This window comes from Coturnix japonica, chromosome 4 (assembly GCF_054131305.1).
Source record: "Coturnix japonica strain WE chromosome 4, WE-NBRP24, whole genome shotgun sequence".
Lineage (NCBI taxonomy): Eukaryota > Metazoa > Chordata > Aves > Galliformes > Phasianidae > Coturnix > Coturnix japonica.
Window position 1 is genome coordinate 77,602,438 of NC_140666.1, and position 14,558 is coordinate 77,616,995.

Below are 14,558 nucleotides of genomic sequence, written 5' to 3' on the forward strand. Positions count from 1 at the left end.
TCAGGTATTACGAGGCTACTCCTGACAGGCATAGCAGTCAAGGCTACTCTTCCTGATGGGGATATTAATTGAGCATCTGAGGCATCCTGATGAAGTTTATCATGATATGAGGGATGAATTTTCAGTCTTCACTGATTTTTAGGAAGCTGAGTAGCTGTGCTTTTTTCAACATAGTTTGCTTCCTGTACCAAAATAACGAGATGGTCCAAACTCTTCTTTTATGGAGGATTGGGTTCTGTTTTTAGGACTCTTCTGCTTAGCACAGTGGAAAATACTTAGCTGTTTGATTTGACATACCAGCAGTTCTTCCCATCTTCCCCAAGGCAAAGATAGCAAACCAGATGGAAATGATTTTTGGGCAAATCTGTAGGATAGACAGAACTCAAAATAATTTTAGTGGTATGATATTTTGGTGTAAAACTATTCAACACTTTTCAGTTAAATAGGGAGATGTTACTGTGTTTCTTCAAAATTATGCATTCTTTCATGTGGGCCTTCTTATAGCAGATATGCTGTTGCTTTCTGAAGTTAGCAGCAGACGGCATTAACTTACTTTCTCTTTATAGAATCACAGAACAGCCTAGGTTGGAAGGGTTAAAGTTCTAACCCCCTACCATGGGCAGAGTTGCTACTCACCAGCTCAGGCAGCCCAGGGCCCCATCCAGCCTGGCCTTGAGCTTTTCCAGGAATGGAGTATCCACTGCTTCTGTGGGCAGCCTACTGCAGTGCCCCACTACTCTCTGAATAAAGAATTCTTCCTAACATCTAACCTAAATCCCCTCTTCTAGTTTTCCCCTTGTCCAGTCATTATCAGATGTCCTTCAACTTATCTTCATAAGAGAGATACCCTGTTTCTTTCTCTTAACTTTACCTCACTTAATCAGTTAGTACTTAGTGTTTTGTTTTCCTAATACGCAGTTGAAGATACCTTGAAACATGGGAAAGCTTTCAACTTCTGAAATGATTTGCTTTCTGCATTAAAAGTGTTATTATTGGAATAAAGGAATTAAACCACTGCTGCTTCTGTCCACATGGCTCACAACAATCTAGCTGGTTCCAGCTCCATTTTTCCCATCATCCTTTCTGGAGAACCTCGGGAATGGTCTCATATTCATGCCACGTCTGCATTCATGTAAAATCATATAGTCCAGATGTAAGCTTCTACTTTCTCTCCAATGGTTTCTTTCCAGCTAGCAAATATAGCCTTTCCACCATTGTAGAATCTAATTTCCTGTCTGTTTTATGCTTCTATGTTGTTTTCTCTTTGATAGTAAATTAATCATGGTTAGAGAATATTTCCTTGACCTCTACTCTATGCAATGTTTCTTGATTTAGAATGTTAATAATTATTCAGTTTTGCTTCTCCAGTAATGCTGTGTACACTCTACAAAGTAGGTGAACTTAGCATATCTCTCATCCAGTCTTCTCACTCACACCATTAGCTTCTGTTTCTGTTATGAGATTTTCACATCTGTAAATTTTCAGGACAGTGACTTGAAAGCTGTTGTGGTGCTGTTGGCTGAGAGAAAGTTTGAAGCTTCAGACGTTTCTCATTTTCTCCATGACACCTTGCAGATCTTCAGATAAATACATAATGTTAAGCAAAGTTTGATATGTAGCTGTTTTTGTCTTAAATAGCTGCTTCTTCATTAATAGGAGTTAGTGCCATTCCCTCTACCTGTGTATTTTCTGATCTGTTCTTCAAGCAGGGACTGCACTGACAATGCAAGTCCAAACCTAGAAAGTGAAATCATTGTGTTGTATTTCCATGTGTGGGTCAGCTTAGTGCTGCAACTTGAAGTTCAGCTACTGAAACCTAATCAACCAGTATTGTTTGTGCCCTTTGTGTTGCCTTAAATTTATTAGCACTTTGACCATGCTCACATGTTCTGATACGTGTTTAATGACATAGTCTTCAAAATTAACTTAAGGGTCTCTGACAGTGGGTAGATATGCATGCTCACTCTCATCAGTATTTTCTACAGGGTCACTCTCATGCTGTCCTCATATCTCTAGCTTTTTTATCAGCTCTGCTAAATAAAATACAATGTTTTGCTTTATGACAGTCAGTTGCACTCTGTTGTACTTATTTTCCATATAATGTGGCTTCCATGCTTGTGTTAGTTCTCATGCTACTGGTTGCAGACCTTCAGCATCTTCTCTTGTCAGTGGGACTATTTCTTCCCAAGGCCCTTGTTTAACACTTTCATACATATTGGGAGCTTTCTTCAGTCAAATGTAGTTAGCCACTGTGCTACATGATTACACTTGTGTGTAGGTTGGCCTTTCAGTTGTTTGGTGATTCTTTTGACTTGAATGCATAGATGCTGAGGCAATACGCTGCAGCTCATTGGAAGCACAACCAAATGCCACTGAAGTCCATCCAATAGCATAAATGCTGAGATATTTATCTCAGGCTCCTGATGGTGCCGGCTGAGTAATTTCAATGTTTCCACAAATGTACACCCTTTTGTTTGGGATGTAGAGTAAGTTGACAAAACAGGGACCCAGGAAATGTCCACTCATCTGTCTTAGTCTCAGTAGATTCCATTCATTAGAACTGCTCTCAGATTTGTTCCTGATCTTGATCATATCTGATCTTTGGAAAAACGTCAACCCATTGTTACTGGGATTACCTTTTTCCTCCAAACAGAGAGCAAAGATAGGCAAGACTCCTCCTGCAAGGGTCACACAAAGCTTGTCTTTCTAATGTTATCACTCTTATAATTTCAAGGAAAGCTAGATATCCGATTTGGGTGACTCATTGTTTATCGTTTCCACTTCATGGATTTCCTCTAGTATTCGAAGCTAACTGCAGTGTTCTTCCATGTCTTTGCTCCATTTTCTTGCCTCTTCACAGGTTGAGATCTGATTTCTTTTCTTATTTTTTTTTAAATTTTTATTATTATTATTCTGTTTCAAATAAAGCTGTCTTTTGAGACCAGACCTTTGTATGCAAACCAACGCTGTGATTTGAGGATTACAGGTATAAGATGATCAGAAGCAGTCCATGCAGACATATCGCTTAAAAATCACTTTCAGTTAAGTTTAATGAAAACAATTCACATCGATCTATTTTAATCTCTTTGAGTTTGAAAATGTGACAGCAGTCCACAATTCTTGCAAATTCTAAGAACCATTGCTCTAGGATTCTATAGAACTGGTAGGCTTTCATTTACTAATGAAGATCCTGTTGCGTGTAATACCGTAACCAAGAACCCAATGAGATATCATTTGTGTTGGAAAGAATAAAGCATCACTACATGCCGCTAAGTAAATCAAATGTTCTTTGTTACATCCAGAGTCTTAATTAAAGCCCCCTTGCACTCTTTAAATGTGTTACATACCTCTATAATCTCTATTTCTCTTTGTAGTTCTTTGTAAGCTCCTCAGAAAGCCAAATCCATAAATAAACCTGCTAATGCGAAAGGCAGCAATACAATCTCTTACGTGTTTCAGAAAAAGGGGGTAGGTTCAGGTGTTTTGTAATGGATGTTGTACTACAGAAGCTGCAGTTGTAGGGCTAGAAGATTAGTGTCAGAAATTATACTGTGTCTCAGAACAGTGCAATTCAGAATCTGAGATTTAGCCTTAAGCAGATGAGAGTGAGCAAATTGTTTTCCAGTTGTTGCACTTTAAGAAAAATGTACCAAACAAGGCCAGAATGTCAAGTTAACAGGGAGGACTATGATGAGATGTGAAAGATAACCATTTTCCTCTAGAAAGTGTTTACTCTGAAACCTAATTAAAATGTCAGTTCTGTTTCTACAGATCATTTCAACACAAATGGCAAGTTTTTATCTTGGTAGTGACCATTACAGTGGAGGGCAACAGTGGGGTCCTCAGTAATTAATATTTGTTGTGGCAAGGAGTTACAAAGTCAGTTATTAAAATAATCAGCACTATCACTAAAAAAGTAAGGAGGAGATAGATAGATACCTTTCTTCTTTTGACTGAACTTATAGATGTGCTGGATTCTAAAACTTGCACAATTTTCAGTCCTTGGAGCGCGAGGCTTGTTTAAAACTTCGACTTGATAGTTTCAGGTGTTTTTAGGTGTTCCAGGCTTGTGAAGCACTTCTTGTGTACTTCTGAGGACTGTGACACCTGAGCTGGTTTATATATTAACAAAGGAAATTAACAACAAAGCAAAATAAAATAACAAAGCAATGATGGCAGACATTGGCATGAGGAATTTTACATTGCTCACTGTAATATTATTTTTTTTAACCTCCATATACCAGTAAGGCATTGATTAGTCACAGGATGATCTTTAAAATCCCATGTTAAAAAGCCTAGTTATGTAACTGGGGATTGCGGAGCTAAATGTTGAGGCTAGGTATAAAAAAAGTGGAAGCCTGAGAAACAACGGGTCTGTTAAATAGAAGTGCTTGCATTTGAGTTGTGTCTGAAGTGATCTGTGTGTAGTTTATGTGCATCAACTTCAGTTTGGATAGTGATTAGGGATACTGCAGGACGAAAGGGGTGATACAAATGAAAGCTGCTTTGTGGTTATAATATAAAATAATACATTTCTATTGGATGATGTAAAACAGCCACTGCGTTATTTACAGTGCTTCACTGAAATCATATTTTACTATCGTGAGACATTCCTTGACCAAAAATGTTGTTTCTAATCACAGAGTAAATTAATAAGATTGAGTGACTACAGTCTAAATCTTTTTTTAAACTAATCTAGTCAAATATGTGCTACCATAACTAGGCCATAGCAGTGTATGCTGCGTGCAAGAGACTAGGGTTTAATTCTTGGATTCTGCTTCTCACTCCATGAGCAGGAGCTAGGAGCACTCCAGAGCTGCAGCCTCAACCCTGGGAGGGATGGAGCCTTGTGTCATTCAACAGCAGTGACCCCCACTGGCCAATTTAAGGAGAAGCATTGAGGGGCTCTAAAAGGAGTCACTTCCAGTCCTCCTCAGAGGTTGGTGGTCATTGCACGGGAATTAGTGAGTGGAGGTTCAATGGGGTACACTCGGTGGGGTCTTCAGCTTTTCAGTCTGAGGAGCAGAATCCTCTCTGGGGAGGAACCAGCATGTGTGCTTCCTGAGAAAGTATTTTTGCCTGACATAGTATAAGCAGCAGGATTGTCAAGATTATACATATATAGATACATATATTATATATACTTTTAATGTCCTGTAATTAATGCTGTAATATCTGTTTCTTAAATAGAATGAGGGAAAACTCCACTAACCTCAATATAATTGTAGTTTAATTCCCAGAGAGAGAGAGAGAGAGAGAGAGAGAAAGACTCAGTGGCATGGAGAGAAATATAAGTGCAAACTGTCCTCTCAGTGGGTGTCATTAAATTAAGGAATAATGTTTGCAAAGAGCCTGAGAAATTAGAGATGGAAATACTTACAAGGTCACTGAGTATCTCCCCACTGATGCACGAACATCCCCTACCACAGATTGAGGTTTTTCCCAGTCCATTGTGAGGAGACCCGATCAGTGAAGCTAGCACTATTCTACTGGGGTCATTAATCCTCAGCCTGCAGTTCTCAGCAACAGGGATATTGTCTTATCAGTGACAACAGGGGGTTACATTTTCATTTACTTAGTATCATCCTAGTGCCCTAGTACTTCAGATTGGCCTAGACTTATAATACTCTTTCTTTCAGCACTAGCAGCTATTAAGGATATTTACCCCTCCCAGTCATTTGGACAATGCAATACACAGTTAATTCTTTTCCATGGCCTCCCCAGCCAGCTTTTCTAGCCCTGTAGTTATTTCTGATGCATTTCTCTAAGTCTCATCCAAGTTGCTGACCTCTTCCTGGTATGGCAACACACAGAGCTTGAGGCAGCATCAGGGTCCATGCTCACAAGCACTGAAGTAAAAGGAGATGTTGCCACCTCGGTCTGTGATTCCGTATCTCAGTCACTGCGGTCCTTTTTGCCTGACGTATCACTGCACGCTCCGATCCAATTTGCTCTCTGCCAGGTCTCTTGTCGTTAATGCTCTCACAATGCATTGAGGTCAGGTCAGCTTCAGCAGTGCACACTATACATTTTCTGTTGTTTAGGGGGTTGAAATGAATTAGAAGAGACTTTTGGTTATAAACACCTTTGTCTTTTAAACTTCTGTGTTTCAAAGCTATGCGTGTTTGATTTAACAAAGGATTTTATGGATAGGTGGAGTAACGAGATGTAGAGAATGTGAAAAGATATGCAGCAGTAGCCATCTACTCACAAATTTGTCACGCAGCACAGGCTGAAGATGTGATGTAAACATTCTTCTGTAGCATATCAGCCTTTGCTAAGGGATAGCAAGAAGCAGCATAAATAGAGGCAGTAATTTGTATTGTTTTGTGGGGAAATAAGTACACAGCAGATTTTAACAAAAAGCGTTATATGCAAGCATTTGTCTTCTGTTTCCTTTCCACAAATGCTTTTACATTCATAAGGAGGAACAGATCCTTTAAAACATGAATCTGTTGTTCTCTAGGATTCTGTGAAGGGCTTGTTAAGTCAGCAGGTAGAAAGCTAGACATCTGGAATGACTGCACTTTAGCCAAATGTTACCTGATGCCCTGCCACCTGAGCTGCATGAAAATATGCATCCCACATACTTCTTGTAGTGGCTAGCACAGCAGCCTAATTTTCAGAGAGAACAAGAGAGCTCTCTGGCTTTGCACCTTTGCTTTCCAATCTCAAGTTTGCACCTTTCTATCCCATGCTGCTTAGATATACTGCAGCAAATCTGTGATGCACTGGAGTACAGTAGGCGGTTTACTTGTTTTCATGGAAGGACAATTTGTACCTAAAGCAGTGATTAGATGAATCCTTTCTTTCTTGCATGCTTCAGTTTTTGATGACTACTAGTTTCATCAGTGTAATTATAATTAGCCCTCTTCATCTTCCTTTTACGGTACCAGCTGGACAGATTGGTCCTCTTACTGCACAGATTGGCGGCAGGGTTGCCTACATGGAGTTAGGTGACAGGCACCATGAAATAACAGATGGTAAATTCAGGGCTTGTTGGCAATCAGCAGGTTTTTGCTAATGACTTAATTAGCTATGCAAATTGTCAAATCAGTGTGAACATTGTTTTTATCGAAAACTTTACCTAAATTAATTACCATAATTAAGTAGCAGAATGTCAAGTATATTGGATGCGTAAAAGGGCTTGGCTGGCTTAGGATAAGAGAGTTACCATCTTTATTAGAGTGCCGTGCTCCACATTTGAAAAGTCCAAGGATAAGAAATGTGGTTTCTTTAAATCTAGTTTTAAAAGATGCGTAGCACAGAGCTGCAACTGAGAAGCACCCTGGTGCCTTTCCTCATGAAATGGCTCAGGAAAGAAAGACTGGATAAAGCCTGAATTCCTCAAGCAGGACTTTAAGGCAGTTTCATAGCCTGCTTGTTTACCTAAAAAGAATTCCATCTACCTGCTTTTCTCTTCTGGGCTCCTGAGATCCAGAGCCATGAGCACACGGCTAGAGAGATGTTGTGCTAATGGTATTTCGCTTTAACTAGAAACAAAGTGTAAGCCTGTCTCCTGGTTCTTACTGTGCAGGCACTTTTAACTCTGTTGTTCAAATGTCACAAAATTAAGAGATGCAGATTCTCTAACATAATTTTTTCAAGTTGATTTTTTCTCTCTCAAGGTTTCCATATAACAAATATTGGGTGCTGTTCACAGGATGTGATGGTGGTAGGAGAACCAACTCTGATGGGAGGCGAATTTGGAGACGAAGATGAAAGGCTTATCACTAGATTAGAGAATACACAGTACGATGCAGCAAATGGCATGGATGATGAAGAAGATTTCAACAATTCACCTGCACTGGGAAATAACAGCCCGTGGAACAGCAAACCTCCTGCTAACCAGGAGACTAAATCTGAAAACCCCACACCACAAGCTTCCCAATAGGTTGTTCTGCAGCAGCACCCACTGCCGTGTATGTCAGTGGGTTATTAATTACTGTTTCACAGCATCCTTCGAAACAAGCTAAAGAAACCTTTCAATGGATACAGTATCTATTTCTAAACTAAATCAATCTGATTTCTTTTTAATTAGAGAAAAATCTCATGTAAGCTTCCATATACGTTTCCTGGAAGCTTTCATGTACAGCGCGATACTGGCACTGACCTCCATTAAAATAATTGAAACTTAAATAGCGTTTCACGGCAAATTTCTGACGATGCGTTTCTATTGGAGGGGTTGTTTTTTTCCTCATCAAACAATGGCCATATTTTACCAAATCATCAGTGCTCAGGATCTCATTAACGTAACTATGTACAACTTTTTACAATTGTAAAATATTTTCTGCTTTTCGACTTGCACCTGGAATTTCTTGTTTCAGAAAAAAGAAAAAAAAGAAAAAACAAAAACAGCTTTTAAGGAAAAGTAATTTAAAGTAACTTTTGTTCTTTCTTTGACTTTTCTTTCACTGGTTAATCGTTTAAAGGATCCAGCGTTTTTAATTCACACGTAGCCAATGCCGGTAGATACTCTTTCCATCATTTAATGAAAATCCTGAAACAAGAAATGTCTTTTTTTCATCAAAGACATGAGAAATATTTTTATGTGGAAAAAGACACCCAGTCCTATGAGAGTTTATGCTTTGTAAAATTGCTGTCGATCCAGATATTTTAAAGCCATGTAATCCATTAACTTTGTGGGCAGCTTAATAAATCTAAAACTTTTGTGTTTTTATTATTGTACCTGAGTTGGCTTTGTTGTTATTTCTTTTCATAGTATATTTCTTGTATAATATTTTTGTAAAGCCCTCAAACCTTTTTCTTTTTTCGTTTGTTTGGTTTGTTTTTCTTTTTTTTTCTTTTTTTTTTTTTTTTTTGGGTTCCAGTGTATTTATGTGAAACTTTATAAAAGAAACTAATTTTTTTCATTTACATATTAATATGTTCAACTCATCATGTAAAGACACAGTGAGTCAGTGTGTTATATAATACAACCGTATTTTATGTATGCTTTGCCAATAAGTGTGCCAATAAACTGTGTTAACAAATGTGCTCTTCTATACTGCGTTTACAGTTCTTTGCATGCCTGTGTTCATGATCATGCACCAGTGTCTCGCTCCAATTTACAGGAGGGAGGCAAGGTTCTTTGATATGTGTATACCCGGCGTGAGATTAAGAAGCAACAGTTCAAATGTTGGTCCAATCAGTTTATTAAAGTCCTAGCCGTTTTTAGGGAGATGTGGAAGGGAAGGTAGGCAACAGGGAAAGTAGGAAATATAAGCAAGGAGTCTTTGCTGAGAGCAAAAGAGAGTCACCACCGTGAGTCCAGCGAGGTACACAGTAGGTCCGTTGATCTCAGGAACTCATCTGATCACCACAGGGGATGGGAGACAGCCAGGGAGCTCCGCAGCAAGCCGGTCCCGGGGGTTCTTCCGACGAGGTTTTCCCCTCAGGGAATTCTCCATCAAAGGTGTCTTTGGGAGTTTGTCTCCAAAGTCCCCAGTTTAGCGAGGGCCTTTTATCCTCCATTTCTGTGGGGTTGTTTTTCTCCTTAGTTTGGTGTGACATACCTGGCCCAACAGATAAGCCAGCAAGGAGGGGGGTCTCTGTTGCCAGACACAAGCATTATCACCTTCTGCAGTGGTCAGCTCCTTTGAGCAGCACCCCTGAAGAAGACTGCTCGTCCTGCTTCTGCTTATCTTTGCAATCATAAGCAGAGGTACTGTGGCACAACAACACCCACCCACCCTCCTAGATAGTTAACAGTCGCCAGTCAGAGTCTTATCATCAGAAAGGCCTCACAAAGCAAGCTTTGTGACAACAAAAGAAAAACAGTTCTGTCCTTTACAACCAGGAATGTCTGGAATTGGTGTTTCACCAAACTAGTATTTTTTTCCATCATAAAGGACAGGCTACAGTTCAGGTGTGAACCACTTGCAGCTCCATGTCGTTAGCTGCTCTTTTGTTTTAACATTAATGATGTGTAACAGCACAGGTCAGTCAGTAACAGCAGCGAGAGCCAGGCATGAGGGAGTGCGGGGCATCCAGCGGGAGCACTTCCACCCTGAACTTGGCCTCCCTCGCCTTCCTTGGCTAGGCCTTATCAGAGCAGGGATTTCCATTCTGCTGAGTTCTGTCTGATGGTTTTACGATGAGTCCCTTGACTGGGGCTGGGAGGATTTTTAAAATGCCATTTCTTTCTTTCCTTTGCTATCAAGTCAATTGTTCATGGGAGCAAGTCTCTACAGCAAGATCTCCAGGCAAGGGCAGCCTGCTCTGAGATAGCCTGGCATGCACAAGCCCCTCAGCTGGGGCTGGGAGCAGAGGGGCACACACCTTTATCCCCCAGCAGCTGTGATCTGCGAGGTGCTTCCTGCACATGGCCATACTCACAGGGAGAGGGAGAGGGAAAGGAATTCCTGGCACACATCACTGAATATACGAGGTCCTGCCTTTTGTGCACTATAGTAACATTTTGCTTTTCATTTTATTATGCTTTTGATATTACAGGCATTACTATAGCACCCGAACAACTGGGGTGTTTGTTGTTGTTGTTGTTGTTTTTTGTGATTGTTTTATTTTTCTGATTTTCCATACTAAAATGCATCCCAAATATATATGCCTATGTTTTTCAGCATGCTGTTGAGGATGAGACTCATAGAATCATTAATTTTGGAAAGGCCACTTGGTTTAGTGGCCATCCACACCTCACCACCATACCACTAAACCATGTCCCTCAGTGCCATATCTCCCTTTTTCTTGAACACCTCCAGGGACGGTGACTCCACCACTTCTCAGGGCAGCCTGTGCCAATGTCTCACCAGCCTGAGACACCCTGGTTTCCCTAGGATCTAAACCATAGCTCCCTTTAGGGTAGAATTTATAACTGAATAAATAATAAACATGGGCTGGGTATATCAGCATAGATAGCATTGTTGTTCCCACACAACACTTGCAGGGTGTAGGAAACTGCAGGTCTATCATTCAGGGGCTGTATCAGCAGTGATTTTTCCATGTAAATAATTAAAGTCACACTGTATTCCATTAAGGGATCACTGCCTCCTATATAGCTGCTATAACATTACAATTATACACTGTAATTCTAATGTTCAAAAACACTAATCATTCATATTACATTTCCATGAGCGCACTCTAAAAAGCATTCCTTATTATTAATCTTTCAAGGCTGGCACTACTATTTCAATTTCTAGAAGATTTATGATGTCATATTACTCCTGTTGTTTCAGTAAATAAACATAAGAACGTTTGAAAAATGGGTAACGGGCTCCTTAGAGTGCTGTCCTTGAATTAATCTGGAAGGGCACTTTTTCCATATCTCCTCAAAAACCCACTCTATAAGCTATCAATCCACCCTATTGTGGTTAGGGTGAATAACAGATGGAGCTAGCTGATTTTATTTATTCACTTATTCATAAAACTGGCTTAATGAAGTGCTTGGCTATGCACAGCAGATGACCGTGCAGTCTCTCCATTGCTGCTTCCTCCATCCCCAAGTGTTGGATACTGCGTGGGCTTTTCTTACCATGTTCCTATGGTAAACTCTTCAAATAAGATCTTCTGGTCCCATGTCCTCTCATCTACTTGTACCCTCTTCTGGAGAAAGTTCCCTGTGGGCAGAGGGTTAAGCTATAGCATTTCAATTAACTATTAGACTTTATGCCTTTTGGTTGTTGGTTTTTGTCAGTGACATTGTGGTTGTTGTGGCTGTTGTATGTTCCTTTTCTATTTCATGCAGAGAAGGGGGAAGGGTGACTACTGATCATAGCGAGGTAAAGTACCACGTTTATGAGAGCCGAGGCAGAGCTCAAAACAGAAAGCTTGACACCAGCAATTAATTGCGCTGTAATCTAATCTCACCACCTCCAAGAACATTGTATCTCTTTCAGAATTTGGAAGGAAATAATGCTGTTGGCATTTTCCTCTGGGGAGCCTTGCAATTATTGAAAGGAGGAAGGAAACTTATCTCTTGATGTTGAAATACTTTCAAAGAGAAAGCTCTTGTTTGCTTTAGCTAAATGGAGGGAAATGCTGGCTCTGAGAAGGGCCCTCTCAAATCACAGGGAGGAAACTCGGCAAGTTTACTCAGAAAAGCAGGATCATACAATTAGTAAAGCGAGCGAGTGAGAACTGATAACTGAGCTGGTTGCTGTTACAAAAGGCTTGGATTGGATTAGAATCATAAGACTGGTACATCCTGGTTGTTCTTTGAATTGCTTTGTTCTGCATGGTTTTATCCTCAGGCCGGCAAAGCTGGGAGTTTCCAACCTGCCCATCACCAAGTCCCACCAGCTGCCCCTCATGAGGATATTTAAGTTCTTAAGGCTTCTTTCTCTCTTTTTGCAATGAGCAAAAAGAAGCAGCATTTGCGGCTCTGTGGTATATTTCAGGAAGAAGGCGTCCTTGCCATCTTTGCATCGGTATGTGTGAATGTAATAACTTCATAGGGTTTTTCAGTTTGGAAGGGAGCTCAAAAGATACAACAGTCTTGAAGTTTGCAGAAAAGGAAAGGGAGAGGAAACTACTGAATGCAAAGGCAAAATATGGGGCACTGCAGAGCGTTCTCTAGTTTTAGGGTGGACAGAGGTTCCTTACCTTTTGCTGCAGAATGCCATTAAAGGAGCCTAAACGATGGAACCAGCTGTAAGAACAGACTAAATTTTGCAATTTCATGGCCTCCATGAAAAATCCCATTTTAGCAAAGACAGGATGAAAGAGAAAGCATGAATGACTGATATTCAAGGAAACCCAGTTTGTGCCTAATATATCCCGAAGAAACTGCTAATGGAAATTGAATAGTTCTGAAAATATTTCCTGAGACTGCAATTCTGATCGAGCAGTCCTACGGTGATATATTGCATGTCCAAATTAAAGCTGCCCTGGGGCACCAGTAGCCCCAGTAGCTGGTTTTACTGTGTAAGGCCAGATGATATGTATGTTTCTTCTAGCTTTTTGACAGCATACTTCTATACGAGGCTAAGCCCTGGATCTTCTGTGTAAGAGGAGCTACTGAATATTTAATATCCAAAGGATCTGATATTACTCCATCATGTTGTTCTGCTTCGGTTAGGAGTCTGGTGGTACCTCAGCATTTCAGACTGGCAGATAACTTTAGCTTGAGTAACTTTGGGGAGTCTCCAAGTTTATGGTCCATGCTGCTGTGTTTTATTAGAAGATATTAATTACCACCGAATAGTCATAGTATTGAAATCTGTTCTAATTTAGTAAGTTATTTTGACAGCAGCTAGTACCAGTGTTTCAAAAGGGAGAGGCTTTATTGGGGACAGATATAGAGCAATCAAACTGCAGGAGCATTTCTGCTCTGACCCTATGATTCACTTTTGAAATAAAAGAATTACACCCTGTACATCAAGAAATAATTGTGATGGGTCTATGGGTGGTCTTAATCTATAAGCACATTTTAAAACATTATGTTCTAAGGATGACATCAGAGGAGAATATACTTGAGCGTACTGAGTCAAAAACTTCATAGAAGCACTCAGCCATAACAGAGCACAAACACTTCAGTTCCCCCAAGAAATTGCAATTCCATCAGCTTTACAGGGAGCTGGATGAAAACAATGAACCTTGGTTCGGGTAAGTAACTAAATGTATCCCTGATAACTCAGGCGCAGAATGCAATCACTGTCCATTAGCAGGGGAACATGCTTCACCTGAACCAAATAGTTGCCCACCTGGTGCAACTCCTTTTCTCTTTGGTACCCAAATTCAGGACCTTTCAGCCCACGCTCATAGCTAAGGTCTGTAATTCTTCAGGTTTATTTTCTTTCTGAGTTGGGGTTTGGTTTGTTTGGTGAAAATTTCTACTGAAATCTATTATATGTTTCTGGAGTGTCTGGGATCTTACTAGTTAAAAGGTGGGATGCAAAGCAGTCATTAGAGTGTTTGGGGCAGCAATGTTCTATATTATGCTAAAAGGAATTTTGTCTCTTGAGAGCCTCGAGTTGTATGTTGCCCTAGTTTAATTAATAGTTCTGTCTCAACAACTCTGAATTCATCTGAAATAGTATGTACAATTCTGTATTGAACAGCTATAATGTATAAGGATAGTGTCTCCTTTGTAAGTGCATTAGGAGACATTTTGGCAAGTCCTTGATATGAAACAGGCATTTAACACTCCTAATCACATTTGACTGCAATTCTCATTTCATCACGTAGTTTCATCCTCCCTCAGCGATCTCCTGGGGGGTCAGGGAGGGTCTGAGTACTGGAAAAGCTTTTAAGAACTGTGTTAGGTGCTTGCAAATGTTGGTTGGGCTCTTTATTTTCTTTTATTTTTTTCTTTATTTTTTTTTTTCCACCATTTCAATTTTCTCTCATCTCCCTTTGATGGCTTATGAAAATTTGTTTGCCCAGAGATTTTAACCTTTCACCTTCTCCTGGTTATGTGTAAAGCAATATGCAGACAAACCCATCAAAACTAAGGTGGGTTGTTCCTGGACTGCCAAGAGAAATCAAACTCAGCAGACAGTAGGTGTGAAATTTAGGAACTGTGATGGATAATAGGGCTTGTGTCTGTCTTCAACAGCAAACTTCATTTTGAAGGGGAATTTTCAGCTGTTTTCATTGAAATC

General features: G+C 40.1%; 1 protein-coding gene across 16 annotated transcripts in view; it reads left to right on the forward strand.

Moving 5' to 3' along the window:
- Positions 1 to 8,993, forward strand: part of LDB2 (LIM domain binding 2) — a 350,201-nt gene extending 341,208 nt beyond the window's left edge. For 8 of the 16 annotated variants that reach the window (XM_085545681.1, XM_085545676.1, XM_085545678.1 and 5 more), the window contains one exon: positions 7,664 to 8,993. In XM_085545681.1, the coding sequence (XP_085401807.1) occupies positions 7,664 to 7,894 (231 nt within the window). In that variant the 3' untranslated portion in view covers positions 7,895 to 8,993. Of the gene's footprint in view, positions 1 to 4,796; positions 4,940 to 7,628 lie in introns of all 16 variants that reach the window. The other 8 variants (XM_015862864.2, XM_015862866.3, XM_015862865.2 and 5 more) reach the window with 3 other exon arrangements.
- The last annotated feature ends 5,565 nt before the right edge of the window (positions 8,994 to 14,558 follow it).